Below are 26,938 nucleotides of genomic sequence, written 5' to 3'. Positions count from 1 at the left end.
ATGTAGTGTCTCTACTTTAAAGAGTCCTCTCCTGCTGATGTTCAGGTGTATATCAGTATGTAGAGTCTCTACTTTAAAGAGTCCTCTCCTGCTGATGTTCAGGTGTATATCAGTATGTAGTGTCTCTACTTTAAAGAGTCCTCTCAATCAGCTGACTGATCGGCTGATTGATAGGCCGCAGGTCGGTTTGATATCAATCCATAGATGCATGGAAATCTGCAGGAGAGCTAGTTAGCATTAGCTCTTTGTTTTTCACCTGCTCCTCTTTTCACCCTCTGTGTGAAACCAGAGCTCAGTCTGTTGGGATTGATCAAACGCTTAGAGATGTCCTGCCCCTTAGGCTATCACGTACAAAGTGTTGGAACAAGTGTTCTATAGTGATGTCACTGTGTTCCTGAAGTAAACAAAGGAGTCCATTGGATGGATTAGCACACACTACAGAGAGGGAACACCACAGAAGAAGAACAGGGCCTCCTTAGTGACACACCGCTCAATCACTGCACCTCCTCACTGCCGCAGGGCTTCAAGTATCTCAAGGTTTGGTTAGTCATGCAGCCATTTTCAAATTCTTGTGAAGGGAGGAACACACACAGACACACTGGCACACACACACACACACACACACACACACACACACACACACACACACACACACACACACACACACACACACACTTTCTTTCTCTGCAGAGACTCGAGTAACCGGTCGGCCTGCAGCCACACCTCCACCTGATTCCTCACCTGGGCGAGGCGGCAGGGTGGGGGGGTAAGGGCGTAACCTGTCACCTCACCTGTTTTACCACCTATAGCTATAAAAGCAGACGTTCTCCATCTCACACACACACACACACACACTCTGCAGACATGGACTTCCTGGGAAACCTCGGTGGAAAGACCATGAACGCAGCGATCGGGCGGAAGGCCGGTGAGTAACTTACATTTAAAAATACAGAACAAATAATAAGGAAGAGATGTAAATACACGTGCACAGAAAGATGCATTTAGTCAAATGTCTAATAAATCGGTACACATGCATGGAGCCTCACAGCACCGATACGATTATTAAGCTGTATTAAAATATGAAGTTAAAGTTAAAGTATTTAATCCGAAAGATCAGAATAAAAACACACTCAATATAGATTTTATACAACAGTGCAATAACAAATGATAACCTTCCCGTTTAGACAAATGATGTATTCATTCGTATCATTAACCAACACAGGTCTGAAGTCTGTAATAACAACAATAACAACAATAACAATAATAACAACAATAACAACAATAACAATAAGTGAGCTGTCTAAAATGTTATGTGTTTGGTGTTGATGTAATGACCAGATCCTGTGAATACAGTGGAGATAAATGGATCATAATTTAGGTTTTCAAATGTTTATTTATTCATTTATACAAAAACCTAAAAACAATCTTGTAAGGTTTAAAATCCTATTTTTCCAGCCCTAAAACAGGGAGGTCTGGTGGAATTGACTCTGTTCATTTGCCTTTCAAATGGTTTCCCTTCCCACCGGTCCAACGCTCCGGGCCAAATGAAACCGCTCAGATGTCACGAGGCCGCAGGGCGACCTTTACCTACTTTTTATACTTTAGTTTCCTTTAAAAGCATTTGGGGTTTTTTCGGCTGTAAAATAAAAGACATTTATTTTTTATTTTTGAACTTTCTTCCAGTTTGTGGTACAACATATCATTTTCTATACTCTTTCTACTTAAACAAAGAACTGCTTTCCTCCTACAATTCCACACTTTTCATTCATATATATTTCTACTCACTCTTTATTTACAGTTTGATTTTTGTTATAAATTGGTTTTGCTTTTTCATTTGTTTGTATTTGTTTAGTTTCACATTTATTTCTCTTTTAAATCCCTCTTCATTGTTCACATCTTTTAAATGTAATGATCGTTTCTTTTATATCTTCTGGGTTTGCTTTTATCATGAACTCCTCTTTCTAGAAATGACTTAGTCTTGTTCTCCCCGTGCAGATTGATCTAAATGGAAATCTGTTTTTGCTCTGCAGGGGAAGTGGTGGAGGACCTGGTGGTGAAAGTTATGGGAGGAGACAAGGAGGAGGACGATGGGGGAGACAAAGGGGGAGCCATCGATAACCTGATGAAGCTCGGCGGTGGAAGCAAAGACGAAGATAAGGGGTTCGGTCTCGGAGACGCCCTCTCGATGGTTCAGGGCAAAGACGACAAGAAAGATGAAGGAGGTGAGTCGGACCGACGGACTCGTTTCTCTGATTACTGAAGGTGCTCCTCAGAGGTCTCCTCTCGGACGTAAAGCAGTAAAAACACAATAAAGACGTTTGATGTCAAATAAATCAGTTTCTCTGGTGGAGACTGGGCTTAGCTGCTACGAGCTAACGGCTAACGTTAGCTGTTTCTCTGATCATTTCAGGAAACCCAACGGAAGTTACCGAAAGTAAAAACGGGTCATTTCGATTTGGCTTTAAACACATTATCTGCACCGACGCTCACAAGGTGATTCACGTTAGCAGCAGAACGCCGTGAGCTAGCTGAACTCAGCGATTACAGAAGGGAAGCCGTTTTCAGGCTTGTGCGGTGACTTCAGGAGCTCCTTGTTAAAACCACGCGGCGAGCCACAACCGGTTTGTCCCGTTAGCACCGTAGCTAAGATCACAAGCTAACGTGTCTGCAGACTGACGGTTAGCCAGCGCGCTATTTCCCTCGATAACAACGTTTTAAGTTGTAATTGGTGGGTTGGGTTTGTGTGTTTTGTAACGCTCTTTCCTGTCGTGTTTCAGGGGCTAATGTGATTGGAGCCCTGGGAAAGCTCTTCTGAAGGACGCTCTGCAGCCCAGTCCAGACCTGCACCTGCAGTCTGAGGGGGAATCTTTATCATCTTTATCAATCTTATCCTGTATTTTCTTGGGTTTTACATCGAAAACATAACCTCCTCAGTCCCATCCTGAAGAAACTCATTTGGGTTGAGGAGCATCTTGAATATGGAAGCATTAAATGTGATGAAAGTACCTGTACAGTGAAGAAGAGGCTGATGAAGGTGTTCTTTGTTCTGGAAATTAAATGTGTTATCTGAACTGATGCTAACATTATTATACATGGAAACTATCAAATAAATCTCTATTTTCAAACAGAGATGACCAGTATTGTGTCATTCATTCCATTAAGCATTAAATAAATATAAATTCAGACATCACTCTGTCTCCTGTGCTTTGGTGCTAACGACAGCTAATGCTAATCAAAGTTGTTGTGGAAATTCCACACTGGATCACCTTCTGGTAAGAAAAGAACAAATCTACAAGCTTCAAATCAAAGTAGTGTTATTTAATAAAGAGCATTTAACAGAATCAGGTCCTGCTGGAGGCCAGATAACCAACCATTGTCTACAAGGAGCTGACCCGATCAAACATTACACCAGACTCTTAAAGGGAAGGAAGAAGGGGAACAGTCAATCAGATTCTACATTCTGAAGAGTATTGGAGAACATCTGGCCAGAGGGGCAAACTGCATACAACAAAGCAATTTACATTCGAGGATGCTGAAACACAGGACATAAGGGACATTAATTATATCAGGTAACATCCGGGGGGTCATCTGCCTGAAGCTGTGGAGAAGATCAGCCTCTCTTTTGTATTAAAGGTGTTACTAAAGCCTGGGAAAGACAGCTGTAGTTAACATTCTGGGAAATCAAACCAGGGAAGTAATTATGTGACCTTTATATATAACTAAATAAGACTCACGATACATTTGTACCATAAAAGTCTTCTTCCTGTTTTTGTTTGTTTCATCGTTTACATCTGATGAGAGGCAGTAACTGCTCTTTAAAATGAAAAGGACTGACTGGACTTCAGAGATAGTGATATCCTTAAGTGACAGGAGAACCAGTCTGCTCTGATTGGTTAGCTGGCCTTTTCTGTTGTGTGATTGGTCAACAGCAAACAGATGTCCCGCCCCTTAGCCTAACAAAAGACAATGAGTTTCATCACAATATGAAAATGAAGTTCCACTGACTCCAGACCAGCCTAATGTCTCTTTCCCTAAAACCCTGCTTTGCCCAAGGGGCAAACTCCGGGGCTGAGCAGTGAAACACATAGGGAAGTGCCAAAAACTGCAGTTCATCGAATGGCCGCGTGGCCTGGCTCCAAAACAGAGCCATGTATATAGACCCCCCCCCCCCATGTTAAAGTGCCAGTTTTTACAGCAGAAATAAACAGATGTTAACAGCGTGGTACAAAACTTCCTTTTGGTCTCTATAGCTAATTTCCCTATTCATGACAAAAGTGAGGAGGGTGAATTTCTATATAACTCTCCCGTTGTAATTACATTAAGGCTTAAAGTGATGCATAATTAAGGGCGTGGTCGCTTTGATTGACAGGTAAGCGCCGTCAGGTGGCGCTAGCCGCTAGCTGTCTGCTCTGCTAGCCACGCTAACAGCCTCTGCACTTGACCTGTCAACATGTTGGTGGTGTTGGTGCCTTTTGAATGCAAATATCAGACATAGTATGGCTTGCTGTGCGATTAATTGTACTAACAGACCGCCCAAGAAGTCTGGTCTCCAGTTTTTTCGGTGAGTGAAATGTTGTTATTATTTTATTTATATTTTAGCACCGTTAGCACTAACTATCAGAGTGTCTGCTCCATAGAATGTATAAAGTAAGGTCTGCTCACTTGTGAGATTAGCTCGTTAGCTAGCTAATTAGCCGTGGATTAGCTTTCGAGCAAGACGCCCACGATGCTAAACGGGAGCGTATGATAGCCACCTTGCCGCCGGAGAAAATACTACCGCATGAGAGTAGCATACGGTAGCATGTAGCCTAGCTTGGAAGCCTTCACTAGCTTCGAGCTAGATGGGCGTGTTTCAGTAGCCACCCCCGCCTCAGCTCCAACCCTATGTCCATATTTGGATTGAGAGAGAGGGAGGTAGACTGAGAGGATGTCGACGGTGGAAGTCGCCCATTTGGAGCTTCTTTACGGCTCTTCACAAACCTATGGGTGACTTCACGGATACTACGTCCATTATTTATACAGTCTATGGTTTTGCCACTGGCTGCCAGTACACATTTCAAGACCCTGCTGGTGTATTGAGCTGTGAGGGGACCTGGTCCATCCTAGATCCAAGACATCAAACCTTACCCTCCAACCCTTCGCTCTGCATCAGCCAATCAGCTGCTCCCTCACTGTGCAGAGGAACAAGCCCCCCCTTGTCTGGGAGGAATTGTAAATCTTAAAAACGTCCGATTTATTTTTCAAAACGTTTTGAGTTATTATTTACAATAATAACTCAAAATTGTACAAAAATATTTGCAATATTTTGGGGGAAAATGAATATTGTTTTAATAAGAAAAGTCTGAATATTTTTTTTGAAAAATACAGTTTTTATACATTTTGGAAAAGTGCATGTTTATTTGAAAATGCTGATTATTTAAACATATTATTGATATTAATAATAATTCATCATCCTTTTTCTTTTGAGGATCAAGAAATATTTGGGATGCTTTTGTAAAATTTCCCGATGTTTTTCTTACATTTCTTGGATAATATTTAGACAAAACACTTTATCAGAAATTTGGATTTTCTATTAAAATAATTTATGTGTTTGACTCAAATTAAGATTTGCTATTTATTTTCTGTAATTCCTAATTATTCATCTTTGTTTTCGTTTCAGAATTAATTTTGATATTAAAACGTTTTTCTGAAAATTCACTGAAATATCTTCCAGGTTTCTTTCTGTGTTTATATCGTGAAAGTGAAACATTCAACATTGTGTGTGTGTGTGTGTGTGTGTGTGTGTGTGTGTGTGTGTGTGTGTGTGTGTGTGTGTGTGTGTGTGTGTGTGTGTGTGTGTGCGCTAAACCTAACTTTAGACAGATTATTATTAAAGTACAAGCAGCAGAATGAGGATCAATTATGTGTGTGTGTGTGTGTGTGTGTGTGTGTGTGTGTGTGTGTGTGTGTGTGTGTGTGTGTGTGTGTGTGTGTGTGTGTGTGTGTGTGTGTGTGTGTGTGTGTGTGTGTGTGTGTGTGTGTGTGTGTGTGTGTGTGTGTGTGTGTGCGCAGCAGGTTGAACTTGTCAGACACACCTGAGGGTGGAGCTACCTGAAGAAACCAACACACACACACACACACACAGGATGCAGCAGGATGGCATCGAAGTGGATCGTAGAGAAAATGGGTGAGTGTCGAGGACCAGGTGTGTGTGTGTGTGTGTGTGCAGGTGCAGCAGGTTGAACCTGTCAGACACACCTGAGGGTGGTGCCACCTGAGAGGGGCGTCAGCCTGAGACTCGCCTGAAGAAACCATCACACACACACACACACACACACACACACACACACACACACACACACACACACACACACACACAGGCAGGATGGCGTCGAAGTGGATCGCAGAGAAAATGGGTGAGTGTCGAGGACCAGGTGTGTGTGTGTGATTTACATGCTGTGTGTGGAGGTACTGTGTGGGTTTCAGGAGAAACGTTTCAAAAGAACTGCCGATACAAACTCTGAAGAGGGTTCAATAGTTACAGGTTATGTGGAGGCCCAGCAGCCATCTCTGTAGTCCTTCAGTCTCTCTGTAGTCCTTTAGTCTCTCTGTAGTCCTTTAGTCTCTCTGTAGTCCTTTAGTCTCTCTGTAGTCCTTTAGTGTCTCTGTAGTCCTTTAGTCTCTCTGTAGTCCTTTAGTCTCTCTGTAGTCCTTTAGTCTCTCTGTAGTCCTTTAGTGTCTCTGTAGTCCTTTAGTGTCTCTGTAGTCCTTTAGTGTCTCTGTAGTCCTTTAGTCTCTCTGTAGTCCTTTAGTGTCTCTGTAGTCCTTCAGTCTCTCTGTAGTCCTTTAGTGTCTCTGTAGTCCTTTAGTGTCTCTGTAGTCCTTTAGTGTCTCTGTAGTCCTTTAGTGTCTCTGTAGTCCTTTAGTGTCTCTGTAGTCCTTTAGTGTCTCTGTAGTCCTTTAGTGTCTCTGTAGTCCTTTAGTCTCTCTGTAGTCCTTTAGTGTCTCTGTAGTCCTTTAGTCTCTCTGTAGTCCTTTAGTCTCTCTGTAGTCCTTTAGTCTCTCTGTAGTCCTTTAGTGTCTCTGTAGTCCTTTAGTGTCTCTGTAGTCCTTTAGTGTCTCTGTAGTCCTTTAGTCTCTCTGTAGTCCTTTAGTGTCTCTGTAGTCCTTCAGTCTCTCTGTAGTCCTTTAGTGTCTCTGTAGTCCTTTAGTCTCTCTGTAGTCCTTTAGTGTCTCTGTAGTCCTTTAGTCTCTCTGTAGTCCTTTAGTCTCTCTGTAGTCCTTTAGTCTCTCTGTAGTCCTTTAGTGTCTCTGTAGTCCTTTAGTGTCTCTGTAGTCCTTTAGTCTCTCTGTAGTCCTTTAGTGTCTCTGTAGTCCTTTAGTCTCTCTGTAGTCCTTTAGTCTCTCTGTAGTCCTTTAGTCTCTCTGTAGTCCTTTAGTCTCTCTGTAGTCCTTTAGTGTCTCTGTAGTCCTTCAGTCTCTCTGTAGTCCTTCAGTCTCTCTGTAGTCCTTTAGTCTCTCTGTATTCCTTCAGTCTCTCTGTAGTCCTTTAGTCTCTCTGTAGTCCTTCAGTCTCTCTGTAGTCCTTTAGTGTCTCTGTAGTCCTTCAGTCTCTCTGTAGTCCTTTAGTGTCTCTGTAGTCCTTTAGTCTCTCTGTAGTCCTTTAGTCTCTCTGTAGTCCTTTAGTGTCTCTGTAGTCCTTTAGTGTCTCTGTAGTCCTTTAGTGTCTCTGTAGTCCTTTAGTCTCTCTGTAGTCCTTTAGTCTCTCTGTAGTCCTTTAGTGTCTCTGTAGTCCTTTAGTCTCTCTGTAGTCCTTCAGTCTCTCTGTAGTCCTTTAGTCTCTCTGTAGTCCTTCAGTCTCTCTGTAGTCCTTTAGTGTCTCTGTAGTCCTTTAGTGTCTCTGTAGTCCTTTAGTCTCTCTGTAGTCCTTCAGTCTCTCTGTAGTCCTTCAGTCTCTCTGTAGTCCTTCAGTCTCTCTGTAGTCCTTCAGTCTCTCTGTAGTCCTTAGTCTCTCTGTAGTCTCGTCTCTGGCTCTGTTTTGGAGCCAGGCCACGCGGGCCATTCGGTTGAACTGCAGCTATTTTGGCACTTCCCTATGTGTTTCACTGCTCAGCCCCCGGAGGTTGCCCCTTGGGTTTAAACCAACGCTCACAAGGCGTTGCGGTTGTTAGCAAACCACGATAGCTTATAAGCATTGCCCACCCAGAGGTACGTGCATGTTAGCAGCAGTACGCCGTTAGCTAGCTGAACACAGCGGATCACGTCTGTTGCTCCTCTTTGTTAAAGGTGCTCAAACACGTTGTGGGTTTTATAGAAGGGGATTGAACATGTTACAGGTTGTGTGCGGTATACTCTGAGAGTTCCTTGTTAGCCGCCGTGTTGGAAGATTGTTTTGCCATCAGTGCGAGTCACAAACATATTTGTCCCATTAGCACTATGGCTAGCTGACGAGCTGAGGCGTCTACAGAATGACCGTTAGCAAGCGTGCTATTTTTCCCTCTATGAAATGACACAGGGGTTTGCACTTAGCATGCGAGCTACAGCAGTTCACATGTGTTTCAGTGTGCATAAAAACTGTGTTTTATCTCAGGCCACTCTCTGTAGCTCGCCTGTGTATTCAGTCGTCTGCAGGTAGACCTTGGTGAGGAGCCGTGAAGAAGTCTCTCGGGAAGGACGTCAAGGACAGTGCAAGGTGTACTCAAGGAGATTCCTCTCCAGATCTTCGACAGAGACACCACGAGCTTGAGTGACTGCGTGAAGTCAGATGTAGATCCTTTAAGTCTCGGTGTCTTTGTGTCTCTAAGATCTCCTCAGCTCCTGTAGTCCTTTAGTGTCCTGTAGTCCTTCAGTCTCTCTGTAGTCCTTTAGTGTCTGTAGTCCTTCAGTCCTCTGTAGTCCTTCAGTCTCTCTGTAGTCCTTTATAGTCTCTCTGTAGTCCTTAGTGTCTCTGTAGTCCTTCAGTCTCTCTGTAGTCCTTCAGTCTCTCTGTATTCCTTCAGTCTCTTGTAGTCCTTCAGTCTCTCTGTAGTCCTTCAGTCTCTCTGTAGTCCTTTAGTGTCTCTGTAGTCCTTCAGTCTCTCTGTAGTCCTTTAGTGTCTCTGTAGTCCTTTAGTCTCTCTGTAGTCCTTTAGTCTCTCTGTAGTCCTTTAGTCTCTCTGTAGTCCTTCAGTCTCTCTGTAGTCCTTCAGTCTCTCTGTAGTCCTTTAGTCTCTCTGTAGTCCTTTAGTGTCTCTGTAGTCCTTCAGTCTCTCTGTAGTCCTTCAGTCTCTCTGTAGTCCTTCAGTCTCTCTGTATTCCTTCAGTCTCTCTGTAGTCCTTCAGTCTCTCTGTAGTCCTTCAGTCTCTCTGTATTCCTTCAGTCTCTCTGTATTCCTTCAGTCTCTCTGTAGTCCTTTAGTCTCTCTGTAGTCCTTCAGTCTCTCTGTATTCCTTCAGTCTCTCTGTATTCCTTCAGTCTCTCTGTAGTCCTTTAGTCTCTCTGTAGTCCTTTAGTCTCTCTGTAGTCCTTTAGTCTCTCTGTAGTCCTTTAGTCTCTCTGTAGTCCTTTAGTGTCTCTGTATTCCTTCAGTCTCTCTGTAGTCCTTCAGTCTCTCTGTAGTCCTTCAGTCTCTCTGTATTCCTTCAGTCTCTCTGTAGTCCTTCAGTCTCTCTGTAGTCCTTCAGTCTCTCTGTAGTCCTTCAGTCTCTCTGTAGTCCTTCAGTCTCTCTGTATTCCTTCAGTCTCTCTGTAGTCCTTCAGTCTCTCTGTAGTCCTTCAGTCTCTCTGTAGTCCTTTAGTGTCTCTGTAGTCCTTCAGTCTCTCTGTAGTCCTTCAGTCTCTCTGTATTCCTTCAGTCTCTCTGTAGTCCTTCAGTCTCTCTGTAGTCCTTTAGTCTCTCTGTAGTCCTTTAGTCTCTCTGTAGTCCTTCAGTCTCTCTGTATTCCTTCAGTCTCTCTGTAGTCCTTTAGTCTCTCTGTAGTCCTTTAGTCTCTCTGTAGTCCTTTAGTGTCTCTGTAGTCCTTCAGTCTCTCTGTAGTCCTTCAGTCTCTCTGTAGTCCTTCAGTCTCTCTGTATTCCTTCAGTCTCTCTGTAGTCCTTCAGTCTCTCTGTAGTCCTTCAGTCTCTCTGTAGTCCTTCAGTCTCTCTGTATTCCTTCAGTCTCTCTGTATTCCTTCAGTCTCTCTGTAGTCCTTCAGTCTATATACATGGCTCTGTTTTGGAGCCAGGCCACGCGGCCATTCGGTGAACTGCAGTTTTTGGCACTTCCCTATGTGTTTCACTGCTCAGCCCCGGAGGTTGCCCCTTGGTTTAAACCAACGCTCACAAGGCGTTGCGGTGTTAGCAAACCACGATAGCTTATAAGCTATTGCCCACCCAGAGGTACAGTGCATGTTAGCAGCAGTACGCCGTTAGCTAGCTGAACACAGCGGATCACGTCTGTTGCTCCTCTTTTTTAAAGGTGCTCAAACACGTTGTGGGTTTTATAGAAGGGGATTGAACATGTTACAGGTGTGTGCGGTAACTCTGAGGAGTTCCTTGTTAGCCGCCGTGTTGGAAGATTGTTTTGCCATCAGTGCGAGTCACAAACATATTGTCCCATTAGCACTATGGCTAGCTGACGAGCTGAGGCGTCTACAGAATGACCGTTAGCAAGCGTGCTATTTTCCCTCTATGAAATGACACAGGGTTTAGCACTTAGCATGCGAGCTACAGCAGTTCACATGTGTTCAGTGTGAATAAAAACTGGTTTTATCTCAAGGCCACTCTCTGTGCGCGCTGTGATTCCGTCTGTCCTGCAGGAGACATGGTGGAGGACGCCGTGAAGAAAGCTCTCGGGAAGGACGACAAGGACGAGGACAAGGATGATAACAAGGGAGGATTCTTCTCCAAGATCTTCGACAGAGACAACGACGAGGAGAAGAGGAGGAAGCTGCGAGAGAAGGAGAAGGAGAAGGAGGAAGACAGGGGTTTCTTCTCAAAGATCTTCCACGACGACGACGACGGCGGCAGGGAGAAGAAGTCCTCCGGGTTCCATGGACTCTTCAGTGAGATGGAAGGAGCTCCAGGAGCGTCTGGAGAACAGGTGCAGGGTGGAGGAATGAGCGTGGGGGTCAGCGACGGAGGTACGCACTCGTGATGATAATTACATCTAAATAACAGTTATCATGAGACTGAAGTCGGATTCATTTTTCATTTTGTAGTTCTTCTTTATTCATCGATTCTTTTCTTTGAATGATTAATGAATAGGATTCGGAGGCCAGGTGCCAGGCGGAGGAATGAGCGGGGGGGTCAGCGACGGAGGTAGGCCTCATTGAAGATAAGAAAATTCTGTCATAAATAACAATTCATTATGAGACAGAAAGTCCGACTATTCTGGAAATATTTGAGACTTTAACAAGAAAGGTTTGTTTGAGTAAACCAGAAACAGGAGATGTTATTCTTTGTTTTGTTTGCTTTTACAATACTGCTTTAGTAACAATACAATCATTATGTATTAAATATGAGACACTGGATTTTGTAATAAATTGTTCATTATTTTCTAACTGTTGAAGATCAAAAATACGTTTGTTTTCATTTCCAGATATTTCCTAAATATTTCTGATTTCAAAAATAAATCCTGACATTTTTGGGATATTATTTAGATGTTAGTCTCAAGATATTTTCCTACATTAATGAGACAATGGAAATGTGTTTTTCTGTGAGTGCAGTATGAATAAGTTTCACACTAAATGTGATCAGATATTTTCTGTTTCAGATTTGCTGAACGACCTGATGGATGTGGCCGGGGAAACGTCTAAAGGGACTTATCCCTGAGACCAGAGACTGAAGAAGAGACATTTAATGTGTCGTCGTGTTTAATATCTTCTGCTCAACACTACTCTCTTGAGAATGATTATGGACAGCCGTTCCCAAACGTTTTTTGCAGCGCACCCCTCTCTATTAGTTTTTGATAGAAACGTAGAAGAAGACAGCGACTGTCTTCTTCTACGTTTCTATCAAAAACTAATAAATGATAGTTTTTTATTTAAAATAAAAGGATTACAAAGGAAATGTTTATTGTTCCTGTTTTTTATTGGAGCCTATGGAAAAATCCCACTTAAAAAACAACACTGTGTAATATTTTTACACCAGACCACCATCACGTTTCATCTCGCGCACCACACTTTGGGAATCCCTGAATTAGGACGTGGTTAGCCTAGCTTAGCACAAGTCATTAAAAGGGGAGGTGACACCAACAGCTCACATTTTATTTAAAGTCACTGTACAGTGTGTCTTTGTTCTTGGGGTTTAGCAGCATTCAAACAGTTTGTTAGAGAACATTCTCAGCTATACTACGCAGAACTTCAGGAGAACATTTCTGAATTTTGAGATCTTCAGGAAAAATCTGAATATTGAGAAGAAATAGATTTTCAGAAAAACGTAAAAGTGTTTGGATTCTGATAAAATCAGAATTCTAGACAAAAAGTCTGAATTTTGAGAAGACAAACAAAATGTTGTGATTTAGAAAGTCAGGATTTTCATATTTTCTGAAAAGTCATACTTTTAGGAAGAGGAAGTCAGAGAGAAGGATTATTAAAACAGCTTTATTTTAAATTGTCGTTGTTATTTAACCCCCAATGGGACATAAAAACTCAGATGGTGTTTCTTTAATCAGCTGTCATCCAGCAGCAGCAGCCCCTCAGCTCCATCAGAGAGAAACCTCTAGTTTAGATGAAGTGATCACATGTTAATCCAATGATTCCAGGAGGCGCTTTGTGTACGGGAATGATGCACACTGAATAAAGGTCCAACTGTTCCTGTGGAGTCCTTTATCAACACCTGGTTTTATCCACTGAACTTTAATCACCAGACAGAAATGACACTGTACCCAAACCTTACCTCCGCGCAGGTGTGTGTGCCTGGGTGTGTGTGTGGTTTGGATGAAGCTAATGACTCCTACATTGCTCATCTGAATAGTTTGTTTCTCTCCTGAAAACCTGTTATTTCATCTCATTTTAAGGCTGGTAAAGGTTGCTAAAGCTGGTGATGCTATGCCAAGTTCTAGCTCTTCATCTCTAAGAAGGAACCAGAGGAGGAGTAATTTCAAAATAAAATGACTCATTCGTAGGAAGTAGAATAAAAAAAACCTTTAGATAAAGTTAGAGACACTTCAGGGAAACCTCGAGAAGGGAAGGTCTCTTTTAGTCACATGACGTATAAAATGCTAAGTTATCAAAATGTCCAACAAGGTGAAAGTATTGTCTGACATTCAAATCACACGGAGGAATCCCATTGGCCCAGGGAGATGCTGCCTTCAGGGACCAACACAGGAAGCCCCTCTGAAGGGCGTCCTCTCACGGGGGACCTGGGACATGGAGGTCCAGCAGGGTGAAGTCCTGGTGGAGGGCGACGCTGTTCTCGTCGCACTGGAAGTGGCTGCGCAAGGTGAGGGTGAAGGTCTTCCTCGGGAGGCTGAGGAGGGTCAGGATCCTCTCTGCAGCAAAATCCACGAACCTCACCTCCGACCCTGGAGCTGAGAGACCAGACATACCACACTTAGAGTCTTAAAGATACTGTGTGTGTGTGTGTGTGTGTGTGTGTCTCTCACCTGAGGTCCTGTGGAGTCTGTCAGGTGGAGCCTCCAGGATCTTCTCCAGAGGAACGGGAGGAACCTGAACACACACCTGACTGCTGCCCTGTCCCCCGACTGTCAGCACACCTGGCCTGAAAGACACACACACACACACACACACACACACACACACACACACACACACACACACACACACACACACACACACACACACACACACACACACACACACACACACACACACACACACACACACACACACACACACACATACAGTATATGTTGCTGCTGATTCCTCTGGCTGGTAACCCCGTGGTGCATTCAGGTACCTGTAGTAGCGGCGGACGGCGGTGTGGGGCAGGCAGGGGTAGCAGGGACAGTAGATGCCGTTAGCGTCGGTGCTGAGCTCTGCGGTGCAGCGGGCGCAGCCGGCGTACGTCACGTCTCCGCTCAACGCCGCCACCACGGCAGGCAGCGGCGTGCAGCTGTCCACTCGCTGAGGTGCATTCTGGGAAGGAGAGGAGTCCTGGAAGTGGAAGCAGAGCAGCTGGACCCTGAGCTCCACCTCACCTGGGGGAGGAGACGCAGCTTTTACTCACCTGCAGAGAGAGGGTCCCCAGCACAGACAGAGAGGGTCCCCTGCAGAGAGAGAGGGTCCTGCAGAGAGAGAGAGGGTCCCCTGCAGAGAGAGAGAGGGTCCCCTGCAGAGAGAGGGTCACCAGCACAGAGAGAGGGTCCCCAGCAGAGAGAGAGGGGTTCCTCTACAGAGAGAGAGAGGGGTTCCTCTGCACAGAGAGGGTCCCCTACAGAGAGAGAGGGGTTCCTCTGCACAGAGAAAGAGGGGTTCCCCTACAGAGAGAGAGAGGGTCCCCTGCAGAAAGAGAGAGGGGTTTCTCTACAGAGAGAGAGAGGGGTTCCTCTGCACAGAGAGGGTCCCCTACAGAGAGAGAGGGGTTCCTCTGCGCAGAGAAAGAGAGTTCCCCTACAGAGAGAGAGAGGGTCCTCTGCAGAGAGAGAGAGGGGTTCCTCTGCAGAGAGAGAGGGGTTCCCCTGCATAGAGAGATGGGTTCCCCTGAAGAGAGAGGGGTTCCCCTGCACAGAGAGATGGGTTCCCCTGAAGAGAGAGGGGTTCCTCTGCACAGACAGGGTCCCCTACAGAGAGAGAGAGGGGTTCCTCTGCAGAGAGAGTGGGGTTCCCCTGCAGAGAGAGAGGGGGTCCCCTGAAGAGAGAGAGGGGGTCCCCTACAGAGAGAGAGGGGGTCCCCTACAGAGAGAGAGGGGGTCCCCTGCAGAGAGAGATGGGTTCCTCTGCACAGAGAGGGTCCCCTACAGAGAGAGAGAGGGTCCCCTGCAGAGAGAGAGAGGGGTTCCTCTGCAGAGAGAGAAAGAGGGTCCCCTACAGAGAGAGAGGGGTTCCTCTGCACAGAGAGGGTCCCCTACAGAGAGAGAGGGGTTCCTCTGCACAGAGAGGGGGGTTCCTCTGCACAGAGAGGGTCCCCTGCAGAGAGAGAGAGGGGTTCCTCTACAGAGAGAGAGGGGTTCCTCTGCACAGAGGGGGTTCCCTACAGAGAGAGAGAGGGGTTCCTCTGCACAGAGAGGGTCCCCTGCAGAGAGAGAGAGGGGTTCCTCTGCAGAGAGAGAGGGGGTCCCCTACAGAGAGAGAGGGGTTCCCCTACAGAGAGAGAGGTTCCCCTACAGAGAGAGGGGTTCCCCTGCAGAGAGAGAGGTTGCCCTGTAGAGAGAGAGGGTCCCCTACAGAGAGAGGGTCCCCTACAGAGAGAGGGTCCCCAGCAGAGGGCTAGACTCACCGCTGTGTCTCTGGGACAGCAACGTGTCCAGATCCAGCTCCAGACCTGCTGGGGGGACGGCTGGGGTCAGGAACTCTTGCGCTCGGGGGTCCGCGGGGTCCAGAGGCCGGACTGAGCTCCAGGGGGTGGAGTGCAGCTCCGGGAGGTCGGAGGTCGCCCCCTCCCTCACCAGCAGGGTGCGGAAGTCCCAGACGGCCTCTGAGGGGGGGGTCCCTGTCCCTCTGTCTCTGAAGCGGTTCAGCCAGTCCACCGCGGCCCCCCACAGCAGCAGTGCCCCCTGCTGGCCGCCGGGCTGCTGCACCGTCAGCACCGCCTGCAGCTGCAGCGCAGACCTGCAGCCAGCCCCCGCATCGCTGCGCCACGCTACACACACACACACACACACACACACACACACACACACACACACACACACACACACACACACACACACACACACACACACACACACACACACACACACACACACACACACACACACACACACACACACACACACACACACACACACACACACACACACAGGTTTTATTGTTTTGCGCATTCTCTCTGCTCCACTGCTCCCAGTCTGAAACCAGTAGACAGTATGGAATACTCCGCTGGGATGTGAAGCCTCTCACCTGTGCTGGTGTGTGTGTCTGTGACGCGCAGCAGTGCATGGACCAGCATGTTGACCCTCAGAGACCTCAGGGCGGTGTAGGAGAGGCGGGTCGGGTCCTGAGGGGGGCGGAGCCTCAGAGACACCAGCAGGGGGCGCTGCTCCCGCAGGAAGCTGCAGAGAGAGCTGAGCGAGCAAGCGCTCACCTGCTGAGGAACTGCAGAGAGAGGGGGGGTATATATCATTCAGCTGATCCAGATACTCCAGGACCGTCCTGCAGGGGAATAACCGTGAGCTTAATGAGTGTTGTTATGCAATCTACTTCCTGTTTATACGGGACAACGCCTTGTTAAGTTCAGGGTTATCAGGCGAGGCTGCTGATTGGCCGAGGTGTAGTTCAGTGGTACCTGGCGGGGAGGCGGAGTCAGCGATGTTTCCGAGGTTGAGCAGTTTGCTACTGAAGGTCGACTGCAGCACAGTCTCCCCTCTCCACTTGTCCTCCTTCACCTGCAGAGCTAAACAACAACAACAAACTTTTTTTTTAAGTCTGGGATTAAATCCAAACGTTAACAAATGAAATGTTTTTTTTTTGCAAATCAAAATTATTATTTCAGTGTCCCCATAAAAACTTCTTTTTTTTTATTTAGCAAATCAAAAGTTGTTTTCAAAGTGAATTTTAGTGAGAAGATCCCAAATATTGTTTCCAAATCCTCTGGTCTTTGGTGATGGAACACAGCGGGGCTGCAGCTCCTCAGAGGGGGGCTCACCTGTGAGCAGCAGCACCTCTCCCGGGCTGACGGTTAGCGCCCAGAACGCCGCCCGCCGCCACAGCACCACCTTCATCTCCACTCCTGATTGGTCCGTCACCACGATGGAGGCCAGAGGAACGCAGGACCCCGCCGACGGCCCCGACCTCACCTGCAAACAACACCAACGAAGAAAAGAACCTCGCACCTTAACAACAGACAGCTCAACGTGTGGTCACGGCTGCACCCACCTTCACCTCCTTCAGGTGGGAGGGGTGAACCACCGCCACCAGCACCGAGTACCGGCCCCCCCGAGGGGCACAGCGGGTCAGGAGTGTGGTGCCGCCCCGGAGCCCGGAAGGCGGAGTTTCTGAGATCCGAGCTCTCTTTAAGTCCGGGAATTTGGAGGGGGGGTCTCGCTGCTCGGCCTCCTGGGAAATCAGCACGCCATCCGGGGTGACCTCAACCACCATGTTCCCCTCCTGCGCCCGCAGGGTCCGGCAAGGGGGGCCGAAGAGCTCCAGGGAGGAAGCTCCCGGAGACAGACTCAAGGGTCTGAAGAGCTCGGGGGTGCTGGAGGACAAGGGCGTAGGGGTTTGAGGAGGCGGGGCTTGTGAATGCGGTATTTGAGGGGGTAGTGTCTGAAGAGGCGGGGCTTGAGGTGACATAGTATGAGTATACGCGGCTTGAGGAGGCGGAGCTCTCTCAGGGCTGGATGCTGATTGGACGGCGTGCCTGCCCTTCAGGACCAAGGCCTGACTCAGCGTCCAGCTGGAGAGGAAGTGAGTGTGAGCGGAGAGAGGAGTCGGGGGGGAGCGATGTGGAGTTGCAGGGAAACAGCTGTCCAGATACTCCAGCATCGAAGCCGAACACTGAACTTCCTGTCGGGGGTGTCGCTCCTCTGTTGTCCAATCAGATTCAGACTTCCTGTGCCCCTGATCCTTCTGTATCTCATCGCTCTTTTTCACTTGCTCGGGCAGACACCTTCCGACAGCGTCTGAAAAACACAGGAAATGATTTGAATTGTTCCCGTTAAGTTTCGAGGAATAAATTCATTTGGTTTACCGTCTTCATACTCAACTCTGAGACTCATAAACAAACCTGAAAATCACACGTAAATGTTTAAAGAACTGTCGCTGAATGCCTGATGTTTTATTTTGCGCAAATTCTAAATAATTATTTTTGAATAAAAGATTTTAAAGCAAAATTAAAGGTTTTTTATGTTTTACCAACTTTAAAATGATCATGTTTAGCGGCTGGTGAACTTTATTTTAAACCTCTACAAGTGAGAAGCCAGCAGGCAGGTACATTTCACACTTCCTATTTGAGTGAAGACTGGCTCTTATATAGGGTGTCTTCAGATGACTTCCTCTGGAGAAACCATTCCCAGGTAAGTGTAGCAACTGTAAACTATCGGATATTATAAAGAATATTGTTCATATTCTTTACCCCACACCATGCATCACTTAGTCAACCGTTGTCTTGTAACCCACCAAACCCCATTATACATGACCATACTAAATAACACAACTTCCCCAATTTTGATAACCCCCCTGCGCCTCACGCCACTTGGTCCCTCCCGGAACTTTCTTCTGTCTGGGTGTTCCACCTGAGTACCTTTTGGCCGAACACACCGAACCGGACACAGGACGAGACAGCAGAGGTTAGTGATGTTTGCAACTTTGCCAAGTGTACACTTTTACAATTAACGCCACATGACTCGATGATATAGATAAACGTACACACACATTATTACCCACAATGCTCTAATCCCCCCTGCTGTCATTCTGACGCAATGTTCCATACTGTCGGAGCTCCTGCTAACTCTCCTCTCTCTTCCAGTTCATAGTATCCCAGCCTCTGCTGATGACACTCCCATCATACGGTTGAATTATAAAGTACATCTGCTGCTACAGTGCCAAGTGACTTTATTTCTGGTCAAAGGGAAGTTGTTTTATAAAGTGAAAACCACATGTGCAATACTACAAAGCCCCAAGTCTGTCAGTCCGTACCGAAGTAAGCCTCGTTACTTTGTTATAAATAAAATGTAATTCCTAAATTGTTTCAAAATGCAAGTTTTTCTTTTTCACATACAAAATTATTTCGTAAATTAAATATTCTAACAAATCAAAGTGATTTTTAGTGATTGTTTTTATTAAATATTTTCAAATAAAAACAATCGTTATTATTTTATTTGAAACATTTAAAAAGAATCCACCCAAAAATTGAGCAAACTCAAATTATTAGATTTTTTATTATTAAAGTTATTTAGCAAACCCAACGTCTCCTCACCTGGTGGTGCCTTCAGGTGTCCGTCCTGCCAGCGGAGCTCCAGGTGTCTCCAGTCTCCAGGGGGCCGCCGCTCCGCCTCCCCCCAAGCTGCAGGCCTCGAGGCTGGGTCAGGGGTCGGAGGAGCCCCCAGGAAGACGTGGATCTTTGGACGGTCGGACATGACGGCTGCAGAGGGGAAATATTCAAGACAAACATTCAGATGTGTTTGAAATAAGAATTTTAGGTTTTTATTCATTGTGTTTTTTGATACAGTTTTGTTAGTTTTTAATTGTGCAGGGTGTGGGGGGGTTAAATACTCTCCAAAGTGAGAAAAAGACAGATGTTTTTATATAATTTTGGGGTATTTTTATTATATTATTGTCCATATTTAGCTGATGTTTTAAAATGAGTTTAGGGCGTTTTATTGGTCTTATTATGGATCATTTGGTTAATCACTTTTTTTCTGATATTCTATTGATTACTACATTTCTGGATATTACAATACTCATTCTTTCTAAATACTTTACTTTATTTACTCATTTTTGTAACATTTTGTCTGGTGATTGACCTTTCCTCATATTTCTGATATTATTTGGTGTCTTTAGAAAACGTTTTCTAATATCATTACATTCCATGTTAATTATTGGACCCTTTTATCCAAAGCAACGCACACTGTGCGGACGATCCCCACAGGAACAATGTGGGGTGAGAGTCTTTGACTAAAGTGGGAATTGAACCAGTACTCCCCTTATCCGAAGACCAGTGCCCCATACCGCTGCGCCACAGCCTGCCATATGTACTGAGTGAGTTTCTTGGAGCCTCAGACAGACATACGATATAAACTGTCTTAATATAAACGAAATGACGAGGAGTCTAAGTTTAGAAGACATTTAAAACCACACACACACACACACACACACACACACACACACACACACACACACACACACACTTACTTTCTTTTAGATGTATTAAATTCCTCTTAACAATCATTACACATTTAATCATCTAAATTGGAAATAGTTTAGAAATGTTTCAAACGTAAAGAAACCCTGACACTTCTAAATATGTGGGTTTAACGAGGCGCGCTCCCGAGGCATGGCATTAGGTTAACAGTAAAGACTTTTGGATTTCAATATAAAAGTCTCGTATTATTGTCCATTACTTCATAACAGTCGTACGTTGGAACGGTTTGTGTAGCGGTCTATCTGTGAGTGTATAATGCAATGCGTTTTACGTTTTGCCCGTATTAAAATAAATAGTTGAATGAAGTAAACTTGTATCACTGTGCTTTTATTTTGAATGTTACAACCGGAAGCTTCCTTTGAAGCAACTCTTGCTAGCTCAGCCCTAATTTAAAAAACACAAAAACACAGCAAACACGTCACAAAAGTGAAAATATACACACGTGTTCCATATAATGTTCACTTTCTACACTTCTGCGCCGGTTTCTGTCCACTTTCTGCGTCACTGACGTGGAGAAACATGCTCTAGCTTAAGGTAGCTAAAGTTAAGCTATAGTTAAGCTAAAGTTTACTTAGCCTCAGACTGAGCGAGTTTTCCGGGTTAAACCAGTTTATAAACGGTCTCGTGCCTAAACTTATAATACATATAGTTGCACGAGCACCCACACGCGCATAGGTTATCACGCACGCGCTTCAGGAGGTGTAGCAGGAGGCGGAGTTCGCGCTGCGGGACAGTGTCTGTATCCCCGCTCCTCCTCTCTTCTCTCCCCCTCTGACTCTCTTTAAACGGCTTTAAACCTCCATAAAACGGTGATAATGTACCGGTGCTTTGGGTCTCTTCTCCCCCGGGCCTCGGGCTCCGTCCTGCGGCACCGAGCCTACAGCCAGGCCGTGGACCGCAGCGACGACCCCAACTTCTTCACCATGGTGGAGGGCTTCTTCGACCGGGGAGCAGCCATCGTGGAGGACCGACTGGTGGAGGGCCTGAAGACTCGGGAGAGTCTGGAGCAGAAGAGGAAGCGGGTCCGCGGGATCCTGAGGATCATCAAGCCGTGTAACCACGTGCTCAGCCTCTGCTTCCCCATCAGGAAGGACTCCGGAGAGTGGGAGGTGATCGAGGGCTACCGGGCTCAGCACAGTCAGCACCGGACCCCCTGCAAGGGAGGTGAGTCTAACCAGGACCCCCTGCAAGGGAGGTGAGTCTAACCAGGACCCCCTGCAAGGGAGGTGAGTCTAACCAGGACCCCCTGCAAGGGAGGGGAGTTTAACGGGGCTCAGCACAGCCAGCACCTGACCCCCACCAATCCATCACTCTGGCACAGTCAGAATGATCAGATTTCACCCGAAAAGTCATAAATAAAAATCGCAGGACAATAATAATACTTTTCTGGAGAAAAAAAGTCTCATAAAAAACATTTTGTTTTCTTCAAAATTCTGATTCATAAAAATGAGTCCTAATTCTGAGAATGAAAAAACGAATCCGAAAAGAATAAATATGTTTTTGTCAGAATTCTGAGATTAAGGTCAGAACATGTCCCGGAATGGCCCCACTGCATACCTAAATATATTCAGAGTGAAATAAGTAAACAAGTTACATGCAATAGGAAACTACAGAAACGTTTCTGATATTTTATTTTTAATAAAAAAGAATCACCAACAAGAACCTGTGTGTGTGTGTGTGTGTGTGTGTGTGTGTGTGTGTGTGTGTGTGTGTGTGTGTGTGTGTGTGTGTGTGTGTGTGTGTGTGTGTGTGTGTGTGTGTGTGTGTGTGTGTGTGTGTGTGTGTGTGTGTGTGTGTGAGAGAAGGGGGAGAGGCTTCCTTCCTGTTCAGGAATGCTGAAAGACAAGCTGTGTGTGTGTGTGTGTGTGTGTGTGTGTGTGTGTGTGTGTGTGTGTGTGGCAGGAATCACTAACTGTTTGTTTGGGGGGGCGGTCGTCCTGCAGGTCACTGATCCTGAGTCTGTTTCACTGCAGGTTCATTCGAGAGTATGTCCTGTCTCTCTGTCGTCAGGCGGATCAGAGACAGGAGCAGGTCTGCATGTGGACCCTATTCATAACAAACACATACAGACTCTGAGACTAACAGCTGGAACCAGAGCTCTGCTGTGGTGCTGTAGGTGTCAGTGCATGTAAACGGTCTGCAGAGGCTGCCTCCTCTGATAGAAGCTAAACAAGAAGGAACTATTTCTCTTGGCGGATGAATCCCTGTGTTGTTGAGTGTGATCACAGCCTGGCTGATGAACCTGTTCTCCAGCCTCTGCTGACAGGATCCAGGAAGTAAACCATGAAGAGAGGACTCTGTTTACATGCAGAACAGATCCTGTCCTGATTCTGAAACAGACCTGGTTCATAAACTCTAATCAGCTGATAAAGAAGCGGCCGTGCATACTTTGAATAACATTCGAAACAGGGACACAACCTCCTGCATGTTGAGATATAAAGACAAATACAGTGGGGCAAAACAGTATTTAGTCAGCCACCAATTGTGCAAGTTCTCCCATTTCAAAAGATGAGAGAGGCCTGTAATTTTCATCATAGGTACACTCAACTATGAGAGACAGAATGGGGGAAACAACCAGGAAATCACATTGTAGGATTTTAATGAATTCATTGTAAATTCCTCGGTAAAATAAGTATTGGGTCACCTACAAACAAGCAAGAGTTCTAGCTCTCACAGACCTGTAACTTCTTCTTTAAGAGGCTCCTCTGTCCTCCACTCGTTACCTGTATTAATGGCACCTTTTTGAACTCGTTATCAGTATAAAAGACACCTGTCCACAACCTCAAACAGTCATACTCCAAACTCCACTATGGCCAAGACCAAAGAGCTGTCAAAGGAGACCAGAGACAACATTGTAGACCTGCACCAGGCTGGGAAAACTGAATCTGCAATAGGTAAGCAGCTTGGGGCGAAGAAATCAACTGTGGGAGCAATTATTAGAAAATGGAAGACATACAAGACCACTGCTAATCTCCCTCCATCTGGGGCTCCACGCAAGATCTCACCCCGTGGGGTCAAAATGATCACAAGAACGGTGAGCAAAAATCCCAGAACCACACGGGGGGACCTAGTGAATGACCTGCAGAGAGCTGGGACCAAAGTAACAGAGGCTACCATCAGTAACACACTACGCCGCCAGGGACTTACATCCTGCAGTTCCAGACGTGTCCCCCTGCTTAAGCCAGTACATGTCCAGGCCCGTCTGAAGTTTGCTAGAGGGCATTTGGATGATCCAGAAGAGGACTGGGAGAATGTCATATGGTCAGATGAAACCAAAATAGAACTTTTTGGTAAAAACTCAACTGGTCGTGTTTGGAGGAGAAAGAATGCAGAGTTGCCTCCAAAGAACACCATACCTACTGTGAAGCATGGGGGTGGAAACATCAAGCTTTGGGGCTGTTCTTCTGCAAAGGGACCAGGACGACTGATCCGTGTAAAGGAAAGAATGAATGGGGCCATGTATCGTGAGGTTTTGAGTGAAAACCTCCTTCCATCAGCAAGGGCACTGAAGATGAAGCGTGGCTGGGTCTTTCAGCATGACAGTGATCCCAAACACACCGCCAGGACAACGAAGGAGTGGCTTCGTAAGAAGCATTTCAAGGTCCTGGAGTGGCCTAGCCAGTCTCCAGATCTCAACCCATAGAAAATCTTTGGAGGGAGTTGAAAGTCCGACAGCCCCAAAACATCACTGCTTTAGAGGAGATCTGCATGGAGGAATGGGCCAAAATACCAGCAACAGTGTGGAAACCTTGTGAAGACTTACAGAAAACCTTTGACCTCTGTCATTGCCAACAAAGGGTATATAACAAAGTATTGAGATGAACTTTTGTTATTGACCAAATACTTATTTTCCACAATCATCTGAAATTAATTCATTAAAATCCTACAATGTGATTTCCTGGATTGTTTCCCCCATTCTGTCTCTCATAGTTGAAGTGTACCTATGATCAAATTACAGGCCTCTCTCATCTTTTGAAATGGGAGAACTTGCACAATTGGTGGCTGACTAAATACTGTTTTGCCCCACTGTAAATAAGATCATTTACAAACTATTATTAATTTAATCAAGATAAATACAAAAAATATTGAATTGAAAGATAAATAAAATAAGGAAAAATGTGGATTTAACAAAATTGTAATATAACAAACATAAATATAAAAAGGTAGAAATATTAAGATAAAGGATCAGATTTGCAGATGAGATGGACCTTGTGTGTTTCTGCCGTAGTTTACAGCCTGCAGATACGGGGAAAAGAGATTTACATGCAGGCCTCCAGAGGACAGGGTGCGGCTGTTTTCACTGAAGGCAAATTAAACTCTTTGTCCTGCTCCTTTAATAATGAAGCACCACACCCTCCCTGACTCACTCCTCCCTCCCTCACCCCTCTACTGCCAACGCTCTACTCTTTATATTTTCCACCATCCAGCTCCCTTTCTCTCACTGAGCGCAGGAATGAATAACCCCCATTAAAGTGCAGATAAAGTCTCACAGATACAGTCAGGAGTTGAAGAGGACCCTCCTCTCTGAGCGGCGGGGGGGGGGGGCGTTGTTTCTCTGGAGGAGGAAGCAGAGAACATGCTGAGGCCCGTCTGCAGCGGAGGAGTCCTTCCTGCTGAGGCAGGGAGGGCCGTGCAAAGGATAGGAAGACGTGGAGAAAAACTCTAGGGGAAATAATAAGGAAGAACAGAATGATTAACAAAGACATTTCATAACAACTATAACTCTATATTGGAAACCATATGAAGGTTTCTCTGAGCTTCAGTGTGTTCAGGTGTTTGCTCTGTCTCTCAGGGATCCGCTTCAGCACAGACGTCACTGTGGACGAGGTGAAAGCTCTGGCCTCGCTGATGACCTACAAGTGTGCTGTCGTCGGTGAGGAACACACACTCACTCACTCACACACACACTCACTCACTCACTCTCACACACTCTCACTCTCACTCACTCACTCTCTCACACACACTCACTCACTCACTCTCTCACACACTCTCACTCTCTCACTCTCACTCACTCACTCACACACTCTCACTCACTCACTCACTCACTCACTCACACACACACTCTCACTCACTCACACTCTCTCACTCTCACTCACTCACTCACTCACTCACTCACTCACTCAGACTCTCTCACTCTCACTCACTCACTCACTCACTCACTCACACTCTCTCACTCTCACTCACTCACTCACTCACTCACTCACTCACTCAGACTCTCTCACTCAGACTCTCTCACTCTCACTCACTCACTCACTCACTCACTCACTCACTCACACTCTCTCACTCTCTCACTCTCACTCACTCACTCACACTCTCTCACTCTCACTCACTCACTCACTCACTCACTCACTCACACTCTCTCACTCTCACTCACTCACTCACACACTCACTCACTCACTCACACTCTCTCACACTCACTCACTCACTCACTCACTCACACTCTCTCACTCTCACTCACTCACTCACTCACTCACTCACACTCTCTCACTCACTCACTCTCTCACTCACACTCACTCACTCACTCACTCACACTCTCTCACTCACTCACTCACTCTCTCACTCACTCACTCACACACTCTCTCACTCTCACTCACTCACTCACTCACTCACTCACACTCTCTCACTCTCACTCTCTCACTCACTCACACTCTCTCACTCTCACTCACTCACTCACACACTCTCACTCACTCACTCACTCACTCACTCACACACACACTCACTCACTCTCACACACTCTCACTCTCACTCACTCACTCTCTCACACACACTCACTCTCACACACTCTCACTCTCACTCACTCACTCTCTCACACACACTCACTCACTCACTCACTCACTCACTCACTCACTCACACTCTCATCTCACTCATCACTCACTCACTCAACCCTCACTCACTCACTCACTCACTCCACTCACACACACTCTCACTCACTCACACTCTCTCACTCTCACTCACTCACTCACCACTCACTCACTCACTCAACTCTCTCACTCTCACTCACTCACTCACTCACTCACTCACCCCTCTCACTCACACTCTCTACTCACTCACTCACTCACTCACTCACTCACTCACTCAACTCTCTCACTCAACTCTCTCACTCTCACTCACTCACTCACTCACTCACTCACTCCACTCTCTCACTCCTCACTCACTCATCCTCACTCACCATCTCACTCACTCACACTTCTCACTCTCACTCACTCACTCACTCACTCACTCACTCTCACTCTCACTCCTCACTCACTCACCACCACTCACTCACTCACTCCTCACACTCACTCACTCACCACCACTTTACTTATATATTCATATATCAGATCACTCAGCTCACATCAATCTCACGCACATCAAATTTGAGCTCACAAAACGTGATATTATTTATAAGATAGATCTCGAACACCAGAGAAATGTACTCTTCAGGAAAAAACACATTTCTAAAATCACTAAAATGATTGGATATTTTCATGATAAATTCATAAAAACAATCAAGGTTCCAACAAAAACCCAAACATCTCAATGTATGAACCACTTTTCAGTGAGATCAACTCTGATACACTCTATACAACGTCACTACACTCAACACCTTCTCACCACTCCCCATGAAACGGGGGATTATCAAATCACCACTTCATTCGCCTCATATGTGGCTAACCTCTTATAAATAATGATTTATTCAGACGTCCACGTGCACCACTGAACTCAACCCAGAAATACTCTGAGTTACAAAAACTAAAACTCCTTCACCACAATCCAAACTCACACTACCCATCCTGACACACTTCCCTACACTCTCAACCAGAGGGTCAATCATGTCACTTCTCACTCTGTGGGCATGACTCCTCTGTGCACCATAGCTCCTCTCACATGGCCACTCTACACCACTCACTCACTCACTCACTCTCCTCTCCTACATGGCTCCTCTTCACTCTCACTCACTCACTCACTCACTCCTCACTCACCACTGCCACTCTACTCACCACTCACTCACTCATCACTCACTCACTCACTCCTCA

The 26,938-nt window shown here is 45.9% G+C and overlaps 2 protein-coding genes across 5 annotated transcripts in view; one reads left to right on the top strand and one right to left on the bottom strand.

The window, feature by feature from the left end:
• Positions 1-12,010: 12,010 nt before the first annotated feature.
• Positions 12,011-21,587, bottom strand: shld2 (shieldin complex subunit 2). Of its 3 annotated transcripts, XM_063875601.1 has the most exons (10): positions 20,743-21,585; positions 18,977-19,141; positions 16,936-17,681; positions 16,706-16,856; positions 16,346-16,453; positions 15,961-16,155; positions 15,341-15,703; positions 13,862-14,102; positions 13,548-13,663; positions 12,011-13,472 (listed from the first exon to the last, which is right to left on the bottom strand). In XM_063875601.1, the coding sequence occupies exons 2-10, from the start codon at positions 19,134-19,136 to the stop codon at positions 13,294-13,296; spliced, it is 2,259 nt and encodes a 752-aa protein (XP_063731671.1). In that variant the 5' UTR covers positions 19,137-19,141; positions 20,743-21,585; the 3' UTR covers positions 12,011-13,293. The 3 variants fall into 3 exon arrangements, with proteins under 3 accessions (XP_063731671.1, XP_063731669.1, XP_063731670.1); XM_063875599.1 differs by having other exon boundaries at positions 13,548-14,102; positions 20,743-21,587; XM_063875600.1 differs by lacking the exon at positions 20,743-21,585 and adding an exon at positions 20,364-20,669 and having other exon boundaries at positions 13,548-14,102.
• LOC134859226 (glutamate dehydrogenase 1, mitochondrial) overlaps positions 20,592-26,938 on the top strand; it is a 17,004-nt gene continuing 10,657 nt past the window's right edge. The window contains exons 1-2 of one of the 2 annotated variants that reach the window (XM_063875602.1): positions 20,592-21,085; positions 24,714-24,794. In XM_063875602.1, the coding sequence (XP_063731672.1) occupies positions 20,737-21,085; positions 24,714-24,794 (430 nt within the window). In that variant the 5' untranslated portion in view covers positions 20,592-20,736. Of the gene's footprint in view, positions 21,086-21,159; positions 21,181-24,713; positions 24,795-26,938 lie in introns of those variants that run through there. The other variant, XM_063875603.1, reaches the window with a different exon arrangement.

Source organism: Eleginops maclovinus, chromosome 22 (assembly GCF_036324505.1).
Source record: "Eleginops maclovinus isolate JMC-PN-2008 ecotype Puerto Natales chromosome 22, JC_Emac_rtc_rv5, whole genome shotgun sequence".
NCBI lineage: Eukaryota > Metazoa > Chordata > Actinopteri > Perciformes > Eleginopidae > Eleginops > Eleginops maclovinus.
Note: the sequence above shows the minus strand (reverse complement) of the source record. Positions and strands in the feature narration are given on the sequence as shown.

Bases quoted from the DNA above. Each gene is read 5' to 3' on its own strand.
- shld2 (XM_063875599.1), bottom strand. From the start codon at position 19,136: ATGTCCGACCGTCCAAAGATCCACGTCTTCCTGGGGGCTCCTCCGACC. The intron at 16,156-16,345 runs GTACCACTGAAC...CTCTCTCTGCAG, and splicing joins TGACTCCGCCTCCCCGCCAG to TTCCTCAGCAGGTGAGCGCT. The intron at 13,473-13,547 runs GTGAGAGACACA...CTGGTCTCTCAG, and splicing joins CAGACTCCACAGGACCTCAG to CTCCAGGGTCGGAGGTGAGG.